Genomic DNA, 17,739 nt, shown 5'->3' on the forward strand with positions numbered 1-17,739 from the left:
TAAATATCTCATTAGCCGAGCTCGATCTAGCGTTCCTCTTAAATATCTCATTAGCCGAGCTCGACCCAGCGTTCCTCTTAAATATCTCATTTTCCCAGCTCGATCTAGCGTTCCTCTTAAATATCTCATTAGCCGAGCTCGACCTAGCGTTCCTCTTAAATATCTCATTAGCCGAGCTCGACTCAGCGTTCCTCTTAAATATCTCATTAGCCGAGATGCATCTAGCGTTCCTCTTGAATATCTCATTAGCCGAGATGCATCTAGCGTTCCTCTTAAATATCTCATTTTCCCAGCTCGACCCAGCGTTCCTCTTGAATATCTCATTAGCCGAGCTCGACCCAGCGTTCCTCTTAAATATCTCATTTTCCCAGCTCGACCTAGCGTTCCTCTTAAATATCTCATTAGCCGAGCTCGACCTAGCGTTCCTCTTAAATATATCATTAGCCGAGCTTTACCCAGCGTTCTTCTTAAATATCTCATTAGCCGAGATGCATCTAGCGTTCCTCTTGAATATCTCATTCGCCGAGCTCAACCCAGCGTTCCTCTTAAATATCTCATTAGCCGAGCTCTATCTAGCGTTCCTTTTAAATATCTTATTAGCCGAACTCGACCCAGCGTTCCTCTTAAATATCCCATTTGCCCAGCTCGACCTGGCGTTCCTCTTAAATATCTCATTAGCCGAGCTCGACCCAGCGTTCCTCTTAAATATCTCATTAGTCGAGCTCCATCTAGCGTTTCTCTTAAATATCTCATTAGCCGAGATGCATCTAGCGTTCCTCTTGAATATCTCATTAGCCGAGCTCGATCTAGCGTTCCTCTTGAATATCTCATTCGCCGAGCTCGACCCAGCGTTCCTCTTAAATATCTTATTAGCCGAACTCTGTCTAGCGTTCCTCTTGAATATCTCATTCGCCGAGCTCGACCCAGGGTTCCTCTTAAATATCTCGTTAGCCGAGCTCTATCTAGCGTTCCTTTTAAATATCTCATTAGCCGAACTCGACCCAGCGTTCCTCTTAAATATCTCATTTGCCCAGCTCGACCTGGCGTTCCTCTTAAATATCTCATTAGCCGAGCTCGACCTTGCGTTCCTCTTAAATATCTCATTAGCCGTACGCGACCCAGCGTTCCTCTATCTCATTAGCCGAGCTCGACCCAGCGTTCCTCTTAAATATCTCATTAGCCGAGCTCCATCTAGCGTTCCTCTTAAATATCTCATTAGCCGAGCTCGACCCAGCGTTCCTTTTAAATATCTCATTAGCCGAGCTCGACCCAGCGTTCCTCTTAAATTTCTCTTTAGCGGGGCTCGATCCAACGTTCCTCTTAAATATCTCATTAGCCGAGCTCCATCAAGCGTTCCTCTTAAATATCTCATTAGCCGAGCTCGACCCAGCGTTCCTCTTAAATATCTCATTAGCCGAGCCCGACCCAGCGTTCCTCTTAAACATCTCATTAGCCGAGCTCGACCCAGCGTTCCTCTTAAATAACCCCATTAGCCGAGCTCCATCTAGCGTTCCTCTTAAATTTCTCATTAGCCGAGCTCCATCTAGCGTTCCTCTTAAATATCTCATTTGCACAGTTCGATATTGTGTTTCTATTAAATCTTTCAGTGACTCAGCTCGACCTAGCCTTTCTCGTGGACGCATGCAGCAACATCCCCGCTCCCTCCTTCCATAAGGTTACATCAATCGTCAAAGCTGTATCCCAGGCCCTCCCTACAGTCCAGGGGGAGACACGTATCGCGGCGCTTCTTTTCTCAGGGGAGGTGAAGGTAGTAAAGGACTTCAACACCCAATCACTAGATCTGGGCTCAGCCTTAGATAGCTACACGTCAGCTGACACAAGCTGTCCAATCGGAAGAGGTTTAAGCAAAGCGAGAGAGTTATTCCTGACCCAAGGACGAGCTGGAATCCCGCATGTATTAGTTGTAATCAGTGGCGGAAAATCCGACGATGACGTAATAGGACCCGCGCGTTCGTTGCGCGATGCAGGCGTGGTGGTGGTTGGTCTAGCACTTGGGAAAGCCGCAGATTTCTCTTTACTTGGATCACAGGCAAGCGCCCCCTCTTCCGAGTTCGTGATCCGTGATCCGAGTTTTCCATTCACAAGTGAAGGGCATGTGCCAATCCTTAGAGGATTGCATGGAAGTGAGTCTGTATTTTTACATTTCTAAATAAGCTTCTTATTAAACTCTTTCCCTTCTCATGCATGCATTTATGATTTCATTAACTTTGATTTGTGTTTATGGTTACAGTTTTTGAGATTGGAAATGGTCTCGTGTGCCCACCAAAGGCGGAATGCAAAGCTCCCTACAGTGAGTTAACTGCTACGATAATGTAGTTATATAGCATGCTGATTACAGTATGTATGAGGTATGATAAGATACTCTACTAGTAGGGTATTCTAATGGAGTGATGTAGTTATATAGCATGCTAATATAGATTACAGTATGTATGAGGTATGATAAGATAAGTTACTCTACTAGTAGGGTATTCTAATGGAGTGATGTAGTTATTTAGCATGCTAATATAGATTACAGTATGTATGAGGTATGATAAGATAAGTTACTGTACTAGTAGGGTATTCTAATGGAGTGATGTAGTTATATAGCATGCTAATATAGATTACAGTATGTATGAGGTATGATAAGTTACTCTACTAGTAGGGTATTCTAATGGAGTGATGTAGTTATTTAGCATGCTAATATAGATTACAGTATGTATGAGGTATGATAAGATAAGTTACTGTACTAGTAGGGTATTCTAATGGAGTGATGTAGTTATATAGCATGCTAATATAGATTACAGTATGTATGAGGTACGATAAGTTACTCTACTAGTAGGGTATTCTAATGGAGTGATGTAGTTATTTAGCATGCTAATATAGATTACAGTATGTATGAGGTATGATAAGATAAGTTACTCTACTAGTAGGGTATTCTAATGGAGTGATGTAGTTATATAGCATGCTAATATAGATTACAGTATGTATGAGGTATGATAAGTTACTCTACTAGTAGGGTATTCTAATGGAGTGATGTAGTTATATAGCATGCCAATATAGATTACAGTATGTATGAGGTATGATAAGATAAGTTACTCTACTAGTAGGGTATTCTAATGGAGTGATGTAGTTATATAGCATGCTAATATAGATTACAGTATGTATGAGGTATGATAAGTTACTCTACTAGTAGGGTATTCTAATGGAGTGATGTAGTTATTTAGCATGCTAATATAGATTACAGTATGTATGAGGTATGATAAGATAAGTTACTCTACTAGTAGGGTATTCTAATGGAGTGATGTAGTTATATAGCATGCTAATATAGATTACAGTATGTATGAGGTATGATAAGTTACTCTACTAGTAGGGTATTCTAATGGAGTGATGTAGTTATATAGCATGCCAATATAGATTACAGTATGTATGAGGTATGATAAGATAAGTTACTCTACTAGTAGGGTATTCTAATGGAGTGATGTAGTTATATAGCATGCTAATATAGATTACAGTATGTATGAGGTATGATAAGTTACTCTACTAGTAGGGTATTCTAATGGAGTGATGTAGTTATATAGCATGCCAATATAGATTACAGTATGTATGAGGTATGATAAGATAAGTTACTCTACTAGTAGGGTATTCTAATGGAGTGATGTAGTTATATAGCATGCTAATATAGATTACAGTATGTATGAGGTATGATAAGTTACTCTACTAGTAGGGTATTCTAATGGAGTGATGTAGTTATTTAGCATGCTAATATAGATTACAGTATGTATGAGGTATGATAAGATAAGTTACTCTACTAGTAGGGTATTCTAATGGAGTGATGTAGTTATATAGCATGCTAATATAGATTACAGTATGTATGAGGTATGATAAGTTACTCTACTAGTAGGGTATTCTAATGGAGTGATGTAGTTATATAGCATGCCAATATAGATTACAGTATGTATGAGGTATGATAGGTTACTCTACTAGTAGGGTATTCTAATGGAGTGATGTAGTTATTCAGCATGCTAATATAGATTACAGTATGTATGAGGTATGATAAGATAAGTTACTCTACTAGTAGGGTATTCTAATGGAGTGATGTAGTTATATAGCATGCTAATATAGATTACAGTGTGTATGAGGTATGATAAGTTACTCTACTAGTAGGGTATTCTAATGGAGTGATGTAGTTATATAGCATGCTAATATAGATTACAGTATGTATGAGGTATGATAGGTTACTCTACTAGTAGGGTATTCTAATGGAGTGATGTAGTTATATAGCATGCTAATATAGATTACAGTATGTATGAGGTATGATAAGTTACTCTACTAGTAGGGTATTCTAATGGAGTGATGTAGTTATATAGCATGCCAATATAGATTACAGTATGTATGAGGTATGATAAGTTACTCTACTAGTAGGGTATTCTAATGGAGTGATGTAGTTATTCAGCATGCTAATATAGATTACAGTATGTATGAGGTATGATAAGATAAGTTACTCTACTAGTAGGGTATTCTAATGGAGTGATGTAGTTATATAGCATGCTAATATAGATTACAGTGTGTATGAGGTATGATAAGTTACTCTACTAGTAGGGTATTCTAATGGAGTGATGTAGTTATATAGCATGCTAATATAGATTACAGTATGTATGAGGTATGATAGGTTACTCTACTAGTAGGGTATTCTAATGGAGTGATGTAGTTATATAGCATGCTAATATAGATTACAGTATGTATGAGGTATGATAAGATAAGTTACTCTACTAGTAGGGTATTCTAATGGAGTGATGTAGTTATTTAGCATGCTAATATAGATTACAGTATGTATGAGGTATGATAAGATAAGTTACTCTACTAGTAGGGTATTCTAATGGAGTGATGTAGTTATTTAGCATGCTAATATAGATTACAGTATGTATGAGGTATGATAAGATAAGTTACTCTACTAGTAGGGTATTCTAATGGAGTGATGTAGTTATATAGCATGCTAATATAGATTACAGTATGTATGAGGTATGATAGGTTACTCTACTAGTAGGGTATTCTAATGGAGTGATGTAGTTATATAGCATGCTAATATAGATTACAGTATGTATGAGGTATGATAAGTTACTCTACTAGTAGGGTATTCTAATGGAGTGATGTAGTTATATAGCATGCCAATATAGATTACAGTATGTATGAGGTATGATAAGTTACTCTACTAGTAGGGTATTCTAATGGAGTGATGTAGTTATTCAGCATGCTAATATAGATTACAGTATGTATGAGGTATGATAAGATAAGTTACTCTACTAGTAGGGTATTCTAATGGAGTGATGTAGTTATATAGCATGCTAATATAGATTACAGTATGTATGAGGTATGATAAGATAAGTTACTCTACTAGTAGGGTATTCTAATGGAGTGATGTAGTTATTTAGCATGCTAATATAGATTACAGTGTGTATGAGGTATGATAAGTTACTCTACTAGTAGGGTATTCTAATGGAGTGATGTAGTTATATAGCATGCCAATATAGATTACAGTATGTATGAGGTATGATAAGATAAGTTACTCTACTAGTAGGGTATTCTAATGGAGTGATGTAGTTATTTAGCATGCTAATATAGATTACAGTATGTATGAGGTATGATAAGATAAGTTACTCTTCTAGTAGGGTATTCTAATGGAGTGATGTAGTTATTTAGCATGCTAATATAGATTACAGTATGTATGAGGTATGATAAGATAAGTTACTCTACTAGTAGGGTATTCTAATGGAGTGATGTAGTTATTTAGCATGCTAATATAGATTACAGTATGTATGAGGTATGATAAGATAAGTTACTCTACTAGTAGGGTATTCTAATGGATTGATGCAGTTATTTAGCATGCTAATATAGATTACAGTATGTATGAGGTATGATAAGTTACTCTACTAGTAGGGTATTCTAATGGAGTGATGTAGTTATATAGCATGCTAATATAGATTACAGTATGTATGAGGTATGATAAGATAAGTTACTCTACTAGTAGAGTATTCTAATGGAGTGATGTAGTTATTTAGCATGCTAATATAGATTACAGTATGTATGAGGTATGATAAGTTACTGTACTAGTAAGGTATTCTAATGGAGAGTAATTTTAATAGCACTTTATTTTGGGTTTCCTCGTGTAAATTCCTCATTCAATAATAAATCAAACAAAGTTTTATGTTCATAGTGTCGCCACCTGTGGAACCGAGTCCCTCTCATACAAAGCCCTCTGCTACAACAAGTACAACTTGTCACGTGGATACGTCCTCGCGAGGACCAATAGACATAGCTTTCCTCGTAGACGGAAGTGACGCAATCAACGAGACTCACTTTCGTTCTCTGTTGGAAATCGTCAAGATCGCTTATCACCAGTTCCCAGTCTCCAGGTCCGACGTCCATGTTGCAATCGTGATATATGGCGCGTTTGCTAATGTGGTATTTAATCTTGATCAGTATTATGATTTGTCCGGAATGGACACGGCCCTAATGCAGGCCAAGCGTCCTGGGGGAGTCCCCTTAGTCGGACAGGGATTGAGAATGGTGCGAGATTCTGTCTTTCTCGCGAGTTCAAGAGAAGGTAATTAAGCAGCAATATATCATTAGAGCTTCGAGGTTTTTCATTATATATTTATATACAATGTGTCTTCCTTTGCATTGACACATGATGTTAATGTTCTATCCCACGTGGTTAATGACCTAACCTACGTGGCTGGTGTCTGGCTCAAGCTGTTAATGTTCTATCCCACGTGGTTAATGACCTAACCTACGTGGCTGGTGTCTGGCTCAAGCTGTTAATGTTCTAGCCCACGTTGTTGATTTCCAGCCCACGTTGTTGAGTTCTAGCCCACGCGGTTAATGTCTTAGCCCACGTGACCCAAGTGGCTGATGTCCTTGCCCACGTGACCCAAGTGGCTGATGTCCTTGCCCACGTGACCCAAGTGGCTGATGTCCTTGCCCACGTGACCCAAGTGGCTGATGTCCTAGCCCACGTGACCCAAGTGGCTGATGTCCTAGCCCACGTGACCCAAGTGGCTGATGTCCTAGCCCACGTGACCCAAGTGGCTGATATCCTTGCCCACATGACCCAAGTGGCTGATGTCCTAGCCCACGTGGTTAATGTTAGCGGCCTCACGTGCTTTATTTCTCACCCATGCTCTTGATGTTCTATCCTTCGTTAATATTCTGTCCCATGTGGTTTGTCTAAAGGCTCCTCAAAGAGACTTATCCATATCATGTGCGGTAAGTCGGCTGATGACGTCACAGGACCCTCTAAGGAACTCCAAGATGCGTCCGTGAAGGTCATCTCTGCCGGCGCATGCGCAGATGTCAGTAAGCCGGAGTTGTGCGTGATTGGTAGTCCTCCCACATGTCAGAACGCGGTGATGATGAAGACACTCTACCCGCCCACAGCTCCCGCCTGCGAGTTCGCCGAGAAAATTATCAAAGGTGAGAAGAGGGATAGGATTTAGGTTGTCTTTGAGTTTTGTCTTGCCAGTTGTTTGACAAATTCAGTCCTACGCGCAATCCAGTTTTTATTTATTGAAACAAAGATAACAATTCACAAAAGAATAATGTTTGTAATTTCTCTCCGCTGATAGATGTCCCTTCCAAAGAAGCCAAGAGCCCAACCTCAGGTGAGAACGGGGCGGAGTAAAGGATAGAGTGCAGGACGGAGTGCAGGGCGGAGTGCAGGATGATAGAGTGCAGGATAGAGTGCAGGTCGGCGCTCAACCCAATCAACAGCCCACTCTTTAAAGCACAATCTGATTTTTGCTGAAGAGATTGTACAAAACAAATAATAGTAGTCCATCCCTATGCCATATTTTGAGTCTTCCCGCAATGAAATTTAGTAGAACCAATTAATTTTGAGCTACAAGGTTTTGCAAAAGCTTGTTTCGATAAACGTTCTTGATAAAGTTTTTTTTTTCCATTTTGTCAAATATTATATTTTCATAAGTAAAAAAAACTAATATTCATTTATGTGATATGGGTGGATAAAGCGGAGAATGGGTGAATTGGTAATTTTGACGTCATGGTGGTTATACATGTAGATACTGTTTGATTTGGCCTTTGCCTTGTTACAGCCCCGACTCCAAACGCAACATTGACATCAACAGGTGTGTAAATGAATATTTCTTCTAGAGTATACATGAAGTCTCAAGTTTCCTTTTGCAGATTCTAGGAGTTTTTGCCTCTGTAGTAGTATAAGTAAATGTAGATATAAATGTTTAAAACGTCGCACAGCCCCAGGACTATATGTAGCTAAAATAACGCCATTCAAAGCACAGATTCCCAGGAAAGAAACATGCGTTTTCAGAGCACCAGGTAGTACTGGCAGTTCTAATAGAATACCAAGCTCGATCTAATGCAAACTAATCCGTTCCAATCTCGACCTGATAATTAACCCAATGCAAACTTACTTCGTTCTAATCTCGATCTGACAACTAACCCAATACAAACTAAATCCGCAGAGAAGCCTGGCCAGAAAATCGTTGCTGTCAAAGTACCTTTTCCCGTCCCAGTCCACCACATCCATCATGTTCCGGTCATGCACTTCCCGCCAATCAACAGGGTACCATGGCAACCACCAAGACGCCCCTTCATGCCTCATGAAGGCTTCCCTTTTATGGTAAAGTCACATAAATCCCAGCCAATAGAACTTCAAATAGTCATACGATTGGATGCATATTTTTTTAATAGATAGCTTTGGTGGAAAAAAAATGCAGTATCTTAAGGTGGAACTACCTGTATACCTGCAATACTGAAAAAAATATTCATGAAAATTATATATAAATGCCTTAAAATGTCCTTGGCTGGTTAAGGCTTCTGTAATCAAAATGAAAAGCTGAAGAGCTTATCTTCATATAAATAATATTTTTCTCGTAGCACCCACCGATAAGAGCGCCGATGGTTGTGCGCCCCTACCCTATGGCGGGTGATAACACTTTTCACATGCCACGCCCTCCTGTCCATAACCATTTCCTGCATAACATCCTACGATATGGCCCAGCTGACATCGGCTCATTAAATCGCCCCATGCAAGAAGGTGGATATCACACGATACACCCTCCCGACTCGAGATTAGTCACCGAAATATCAATGGATCCAAGTGGATATCACCGACATCCCATAGTGCACACCAATAGGGTGACGGAATACCCCGATATTGACTCTATTCCAAGTTATTTACCGGGAGTCGACCGAGTGGTGGACCCTCTCTTACCGAATCCTCATTTCCGGCACCCCGTCTCCCACCCACACGGGGACAAGTGGTTGGAGCAGGGTCACGTGGTTGATATACAGAGGCTGAGGCCGGGGGAGTCCGTATTTGTACCATCACATAGTCACCATAGCAACCATGTCTATGAGCCAATAGGAACACAGATCTCGATTCCAGGCCCAGCTCACCATCCGATAAGCCAACACCCAGGTAAACTTGTTTGTTCTTCAGGTGTATAGCTACTCAAAAATTTTATTAGAGTAGACGCTATGTTGTTTTCCTATGAATACTAATATTAAAACGCTTTTCCGCTTTGTTAGATCCATTCCCATTAAAGACCCAGGGATGGATAAAACATAGAGACAATAAATCTTGGGCCATAGGCAAGGATGAATAAAACAAGGAGACAATAAATCTTGGGCCACAGGCAAGGATGGATAAAACAAGGAGACAATAAATCTTGGGTCACAGGCAATGCCTATGGCCCAAGATTTATTGTCTCCTTGTTTTATCCATCCTTGCCTATGGCTCAAGATTTATTGTCTCCTTGTTTTATTCATCCTTGCCTGTGGCCCAAGATTTATTGTCTCCTTGTTTTATCCATTTTTGGCTGTGGCCCAAATTTTTTTGTCTCCTTGTTTTATCCATCCTTGCCTGTGGCCCAAGATTTATTGTCTCTATGTTTTATCCATTATTGGCTGTGGCCCAAGATTTATTGTCTCCTTGTTTTATTCATTATTGGCTGTGGCCCAAGATATTTTGTCTCCTTGTTTTATCCATTCTTGGCTGTGGCCCAAGATTTATTGTCTCGTTTTCGCCCGCAGGGATGGGTTGCATGGATATAGACCCAGAATGCAGTTCGTACCTTGCTGCAGGGTCTTGTCAAGGGGCGGCGGGGTTTGACGTGTCGTACTTAACAGAGTACTGTAAACGCTCATGTGGCCTGTGTCATGGGTATGTAATAAGGAAAGCGCTCATGTGGCGTGTGTCATGGGTATGTAATAAGGAAAGCGCTCATGTGGCCTGTGTCATGGGTATGTAATAAGGGAAGCGCTCATGTGGCGTGTGTCATGGGTATGTAATAAGGGAAGCGCTCATGTGGCGTGTGTCATGGGTATGTAATAAGGGAAGCGCTCATGTGGCGTGTGCCATGGGTATGTAATAAGGGAAGCGCTCATGTGGCGTGTGTCATGGGTATGTAATAAGGGAAGCGCTCATGTGGCGTGTGTCATGGGTATGTAATAAGGGAAGCGCTCATGTGGCCTGTGTCATGGGTATGTAATAAGGAAAGCGCTCATGTGGCGTGTGTCATGGGTATGTAATAAGGGAAGCGCTCATGTGGCGTGTGTCATGGGTATGTAATAAGGAAAGCGCTCATGTGGCGTGTGTCATGGGTATGTAATAAGGGAAGCGCTCATGTGGCGTGTGTCATGGATATGTAATAAGGGTGTGTTCCATCTGTACCAAGTATTTCTTTTGTGCATAAAAGTTCATAATTTCTTGCTTTACTTATAGACCTGCGCCACCGGCCGATGAAAACCAGAGGAGAGACGTATGGCTCAAAAGATCTCGGATTCATCACGAAGAGCCAGCCAATGATTATGTACAGTCACGAAATGATCACGTACAGTCACGCTTTGGTGCACGAGAGAAATCAAGGATAAGACGAGGAATCGAAGCGATTCTTCGTGGTCGTACAAAACCTCGAAGGAGGCGAAGGTAATGTTGTCTATCTTTGCTCCATTGATTGTTGCCTTCTTATTTGCAAAACATTCATAGTATTATATTTTGTTTCTGCAGGTTAAATAAAAGCAGAAGGAGAACACACAAACAGACTACCCTTCGACGCCTTTTAGATGGAGAAATCGACTCATTAAAAAGAAAGTGAGTGTATGACTTTATTTACATAACGGCCATAATCTTATTTTAATTACATACACGGTTATCTTACTTCTGACATAAAATCAAAATCATAACCAACGCCAAGGCCATCATAATTAACATGAGATCAACAAAAACAAAATAATTTCTATGCAAATGTGTGTAGTATGTGGCGTGGTCTGCCCCCGGCCCGCGCCTTGAATATTATAATCGTACATCACATCAATGTCATCTTTACCACCGTCGTCCTTATAATCGTACATCACATCAATGTCATCTTACCACCGTCGTCCTCATAATCGTACATCACATCAATGTCATCTTTACCACCGTCGTCCTCATAATCGTACATCACATCAATGTCATCTTACCACCGTCGTCCTCATAATCATACATCACATCAATGTCATCTTTACCACCGTCGTCCTCATAATCGTACATCACATCAATGTCACCTTACCACCGTCGTCCTCATAATCGTACATCACATCAATGTCATCTTACCACCGTCGTCCTCATAATCGTAAATCACATCAATGCCATCTTTACCACCGTCGTCCTCATAATCGTACATCACATCAATGTCATCTTACCACCGTCGTCCTCATAATCATACATCACATCAATGCCATCTTTACCACCGTCGTCCTCATAATCGTACATCACATCAATGTCATCTTACCACCGTCGTTCTCATAATCGTACATCACATCAATGTCATCTTACCGCCGTCGTCCTCATAATCGTACATCACATCAATGTCATCTTACCACCGTTGTCCTCATAATTGTACATCACATCAATGTCATCTTACCACCGTCGTCCTCATAATCGTACATCACATCAATGTCATCTTTACCACCGTCGTCCTCATAATCGTACATCACATCAATGTCATCTTACCACCGCCGTTCTCATAATCATACATCACATCAATGTCATCTTACCGCCGTCGTCCTCATAATCGTACATCACATCAATGTCATCTTACCACCGTTGTCCTCATAATTGTACATCACATCAATGTCATCTTACCACCGTCGTCCTCATAATCATACATCACATCAATGTCATCTTTACCACCGTCGTCCTCATAATCGTACATCACATCAATGTCACCTTACCACCGTCGTCCTCAAAATCGTACATCACATCAATGTCGTCATACCACCGTCGTCCTCATAATCATGTTTATCAACTACTATACTAACATGATCATCAATTACTACACTAACCACATCCTACTGACAGCTTTGTAGCGCCTCCTCTGCTGGATCCCAAGCGGCTTAGAAATCTACAAACGACCATAAACCCCTTAAAACAACCTTCGCGGCTTGCGCTTGTAATGGAAGGAAAGAAGTCTGATCATTCCATGACACCTAAATCTATTGGCCACGAGGTGTCCACTCCGAATGAGGCAGCCGATTTACCTTCACTTTCGTCGAGCGATTCTACTCAAGAGGGATCAACACCAGACGTCCTCCCGCCTCCTACTTTGCCACCTGGAAGTAACACAACGAGTAAGCCTTCAGAAACAACGGTGTTACCTCCACCGACGCTGCCTGTAGGGAACGGTACCACAAGTAAGCCATCAGAAGCGACAGTGTTACCGCCACCGACACTGCCTGTAGGGAACGATACCACAAGTAAGCCATCACAAGCGACAATTTTACCGCCTCCGACATTGCCCACTGAAAACAGTACCACAAACTCCTCAGGGGGCCCTACTGTCATCCCCCCACCTACCCTCCCACCTTGTTCAAATGGTAGCTGTACTACTACCGGTCCAACAAAGAAACCATTACTTCCTCCCCCATCACTACCCCCCAAGGGTAGCAATACAACAAAGCCGTCATCTAAAGGAGCTGGGGAAATTCTACCGCCTCCTACATTACCCCCTTGCAGAAACATGAGCTGTACTACAAAGGCAAATGCGACCATTCAACCGCCTCCTACATTACCAGTGTGTGTAAACAAAACATGCACTACGCCTACAACTACTTCTACTACAACATCGACACCTACGACTGTGCCAACGACCCCGACCACACCTGCGACAACTGCTGCACCAACTAAGCCCAAGATGCCGGTCATGCCACCTACTCTTCCAAGCAAAGTCGAATGTGAAGTCGACACTTCGGGTCTTGGACCGCTGGAGCTGGTATTCCTTGTAGATGGCTCGGATTCAATAAACGACACTCACTTCAAGACAATGCTGGAAATCGTGAAACAGACGTATCACCAGCTCCCCGTGTCGGAAGAAGGCACACACGTGGCGGTGGCGCTATATGGTACCGTTACCAAGATGTTGTTTAACTTGGGAGACTTAAACGATTTGGAGTCCATGGATACGGAAGTTGAGAGAGCCAGGAAACCGGGAGGCGCCTCGTTCGCGGGGCAGGCACTCGACGCGACCGCTAGCGGAATATTTGGGTCAAGCTCACGACAAAACGCGACCAAGAGACTCGTCCACCTGATGTGCGGGGAGTCAATAGATAAGGTCAGCGGTGCTGCGAGTGAGCTGAGGGCGTTAGGAGTCGGTGTCATAGCAACAGGCGTATGTCCAGAAGTTCGCACAGCAGATCTCTGTGTGATTGGCAGCCCGCCCACGTGTAGACACGCCCTTATCATGAAGACGACCACACCCTTGAGCGCACCGGTCTGCGAGTTTGTCGATAAGATCATCGAAGGTAATCATTTGCTTAAATCAAATTGCAAAATCATAAAACCGAGTGTTTTAAACAAAGAGTGGGATATTTTGATAGCTTTATTGATCTTTAACCTTCAGTAGTCTTTGAAAATAACATTAAAATGATAACAATCGAAACTTACAGTACGAACCCGTCAAAACGAGATGCTTATCAATGTAATATTTTTATGATAAAAGTCCTTTGCTCATTCTACACTGTAGTTCCCTGTAATTGTTCGGGTCACGTGATTAAGTAGTGTATTTGTCGGGTAACGTGATTAAGTAGTGTGTTTGTCGGGTGACGTGATTAAAAAGTGTGTTTGTCGGGTGACGTGATTAAGTAGTGTGTTTGTCGGGTGACATGATTAAGTAGTGTGTTCGGGTAACGTGATTAAGTAGTGTGTTTGTCAAGTAACGTGATTAAATAGTGTGTTCGGGTAACGTGATTAAGTAGTGTGTTCGGGTAACGTGATTAAGTCGTGTGTTCGGGTAACGTGATTAAGTAGTGTGTTTGTCGGGTCACGTGATTAAGTAGTGTTTTCGGGTAACGTGATTAAGTAGTGTGTTCGGGTGACGTTATTAAGTAGTGTGTTTGTCGGGTAACGTGATTAAGTAGTGTGTTTGTCGGGTGACGTGATAAAGTAGTGTGTTTGTCGGGTGACGTGATTAAGTGGTGTGTTTGTCGGGTGACGTGATTGAGTAGTGTGTTCGGGTAACGTGATTAAGTAGTGTGTTCGGGTAACGTGATTAAGTAGTGTGTTTGTCGGGCAACGTGGTTAAGTAGTGTGTTCGGGTCACGTGATTAAGTAGTGTGTTCGGGTAATGTGATTAAGTAGTGTGTTCGGGTCACGTGATTAAGTAGTGTGTTCGGGTAACGTGATTAAGTAGTGTGTTCGGATCACGTGATTAAGTAGTGTGTTCGGGTAACGTGATTAAGTAGTGTGTTCGGGTCACGTGATTAAGTAGTGTGTTTGTCGGGTAACGTGATTAAGTAGTGTAATCGGGTCACGTGATTAAGTAGTGTGTTTGTCGGGTAACGTGATTAACCCATTGACTCCTGGCTTTTTTGGAGCTGAATTTACAAAAAACAGACTGAAAACAGATACCTCCCCCCTATTCTGAGTTTTATACAGCCCGTCAAAGTCAAACACAGCTGCACCTAGTCAGCGGTATCCAAGCTTTCCAACAGTGCTTTGCGGTCCCCACTTTTAATCCCTCGTCGATGTGCTGAAGCCAGCACAAGTTGATGGTTGCTTGTATTTTTCATAAAAAATACAGCTATGAGCATATTAGGAGAGTGTCTCAGGACATCATGAAGTCTTTTGGGGCACAATTGAGTGCCTTGCTTATGGATATTTGCAAGCAAAGGTGGATTCATGATGATTTTTTCTTGTTTGGCTTTGCCCGGATGAGAAAATAATTTTCTAATGAATCACCACAGCTCTCCTAAATGGTGTCTTTTCTGAAACCAAATTGATTGCAAAATTGTTTACACTGCTATTCTGGGTCTGTATGACCTGGAATTGATTCGTTTGGCTTCGGGGTGAAAAGACTTATAAAAAACCATCTGACTTTGGGGAGAGGAGTGTTGACTGGCCCTCCCCTCGTGAATTTTCCCCTGTATCTCCCAGAATGCTTTGCAATACGTAAACATATTTTCGTGGTTGTACAATCCTTCAAGGAATGGGCATTGTGTTTTGAGGCCAAGGAAATGTACCTGGAGGATCAGAATAAAGGTATCTATTTGTGTCTTGAGCTGTGTTTGCTGATCTCTCTCCCTTGTGTGGTATTTTGAGCGTTTTATTGAGAGGGGTGATTCTGCTTTTCTCTCCTTGTTCGATTTGAGATTTGTCAAAGAACCTGTGCTATTATTTGGCTTAAGAGTAGATGCCAACACCTTGGTTGGATGCATATCTGCAAGACCATTTATCCCTTAGACTGATGCCTGAGTATCTTCATCTTGTTGTGTTTATTTTGAATTTATGAATTTTTTGGGTTGTGGGTACTTCCCAAAGCCGGTACAGGCCGGTTCAGGGGTCAATGTGTTAAGTAGTGTGTTTGTCTTTTAGGTACTCCTCCAAGTCCCAAGCCAACCAAAGGTAACGCATAATACACAACACACACTTGGTATTATATCGGTTTTAAAAAAAACCACACCGTATGTAACGCAATCATACACTCCTTTAAAAACGTATCTGCATCCGCATGGAGCTAATTACGATTTTTTTCTCTCTAGCTCCCACAATCGCACCATCAGGTGAGACTGCTTGTCTATAAATAGACTACATCTAGCTTATAACTCGCCATCATGTAACCCTATATATATTGTCCACAGGAAGCCCACCTCAGCCGATAGCTCTAATGACGGTCCGTGTTCCAATAGCCGTACCTGTCGCTGTCCCCGTAGCTGTCGACCCCTACACCCACCAGATTCTTGGCCCTCTTTATCATCACCATCACTATATGGGGCCTCCTTATCATCACTATATGGGGCCTCCTTATCATCACTATATGGGTTCACTTTACCACCATTACTATATGGGACATAGGTACCCTTACTTACCAAATAGGTACCCCTACCTCCACCACCCTCCTGGCTATGGCGGCACATGGTATCCGATGGGGTCTACCATAGGGCAGATGACACACAGTTCCTGGACACACCCTCTCCATGACCAGCCCCAAGGGGGAGGTCAGGAGAACTCTACCAGCACGCCAGACAATGAGGAGAACTCTGGTCAGGGTGCTGTGGTGATACCTTGGCAACCACTATATAGCCATGGTAACCAAGCAGTTATGGGTATGCGTCCAGATAATCCTGGACAGAACACCGGGCCCATACCGAGCCACCTTATGAGTGATCAAGGTATGCATCACAATGGTAACTTAGACCATTACCAAGAGCATCCATATCACTATGGTAACACTATGGATGATCACGTGGGCAATACCGTGGGAGGTATGGATAATCACGTGGACAATACAGTGGGAGCTATGGGTGATCACGTGGACAATGCCATGGGAGCTATGGGTGATCACGTAGACAATACCATCGGGGCTATGCAGAGCCACCAATTCGGCGGAAATAGCTTGGAAGCTACAGGTCATAATGTTCCGTATCCAGGACAACCTTACCATCACCATGGTAACGATATGAGTGACACGGGTCAATATCATGACGAGAACGAGGTGATGAGTCCCAACCTTCAATCCATCGATCACACAATCGCGATCATGAATAGTCACGCAATGAATGGTCACACCACTGAGGACATGAACAGACACGCCATGAATGGTCACGGCATGGGATTCGGTTACCATGGCAGTAATGGCGCAGGTGCACACGCCATATTTCATCAAGACGCCGTGGGAGAGTACCCAGAGGAGAGACCGCTCGGGGGAAGACTGACTGAAGATGAGGATTACCATTTCATCGAGCAGAAGTTTGATCCTCTCCATATCGACTCGAGCTACAGGCATCCCGTCATTCACCACGTGCTCCGTAACGGTCGGTTGTCATCCGGAGTACAGCAGTCTTTCCCCAATGAGGGAGACGGTCACGTGATTTCCGTGGATGAGTCGCTACCTCAGGATGTTTATGAGCCCACAGACGATGCAGTCGAGGGCAAACGCAAGAAGGATATACCGAAGACCCTTCATGGTACGGGCGCGACAGGTAATTATTCAGCTTAGAATTTGACCAATGATACTGACCCCAGTCGACCACCATTCTACTAGTTAGATACGTCTTCTTTTGTTTTATCATATACGCAATATTGTCATTGTTAATATCATGTTCAAAATACAGAAGCACTCCTTCAAGAACCTAAATTTCATAGAGGACCTACTTTTTTATAATATCAAAGTCATAGATGTCGCGATTTCAAATTGGCTAGTTTGTAACAAAGGCTCACTTGTTTGTTTT

General features: G+C 42.1%; 1 protein-coding gene across 11 annotated transcripts in view; it reads left to right on the forward strand.

Moving 5' to 3' along the window:
* LOC5500775 overlaps positions 1-17,739 on the forward strand; it is a 33,521-nt gene that overhangs the window by 15,539 nt on the left and 243 nt on the right. For 9 of the 11 annotated variants that reach the window (XM_048721795.1, XM_048721801.1, XM_048721794.1 and 6 more), the window contains 15 exons: positions 1,608-2,144; positions 2,252-2,311; positions 6,212-6,601; positions 7,231-7,470; positions 7,623-7,658; positions 8,109-8,141; positions 8,496-8,653; positions 8,911-9,454; positions 10,069-10,198; positions 10,760-10,963; positions 11,045-11,128; positions 12,377-13,815; positions 15,884-15,913; positions 16,051-16,071; positions 16,150-17,490. In XM_048721795.1, coding sequence (XP_048577752.1) covers positions 1,608-2,144; positions 2,252-2,311; positions 6,212-6,601; positions 7,231-7,470; positions 7,623-7,658; positions 8,109-8,141; positions 8,496-8,653; positions 8,911-9,454; positions 10,069-10,198; positions 10,760-10,963; positions 11,045-11,128; positions 12,377-13,815; positions 15,884-15,913; positions 16,051-16,071; positions 16,150-17,490 — 5,247 coding nt within the window. The remainder of the gene's footprint in view (positions 1-1,607; positions 2,145-2,251; positions 2,312-6,211; positions 6,602-7,230; positions 7,471-7,622; positions 7,659-8,108; positions 8,142-8,495; positions 8,654-8,910; positions 9,455-10,068; positions 10,199-10,759; positions 10,964-11,044; positions 11,129-12,376; positions 13,816-15,883; positions 15,914-16,050; positions 16,072-16,149; positions 17,491-17,739) is intronic. The other 2 variants (XM_048721796.1, XM_048721797.1) reach the window with 2 other exon arrangements.

The sequence above is a fragment of the Nematostella vectensis genome, chromosome 14 (assembly GCF_932526225.1).
Source record: "Nematostella vectensis chromosome 14, jaNemVect1.1, whole genome shotgun sequence".
Taxonomy (NCBI): Eukaryota; Metazoa; Cnidaria; class Anthozoa; order Actiniaria; family Edwardsiidae; genus Nematostella; species Nematostella vectensis.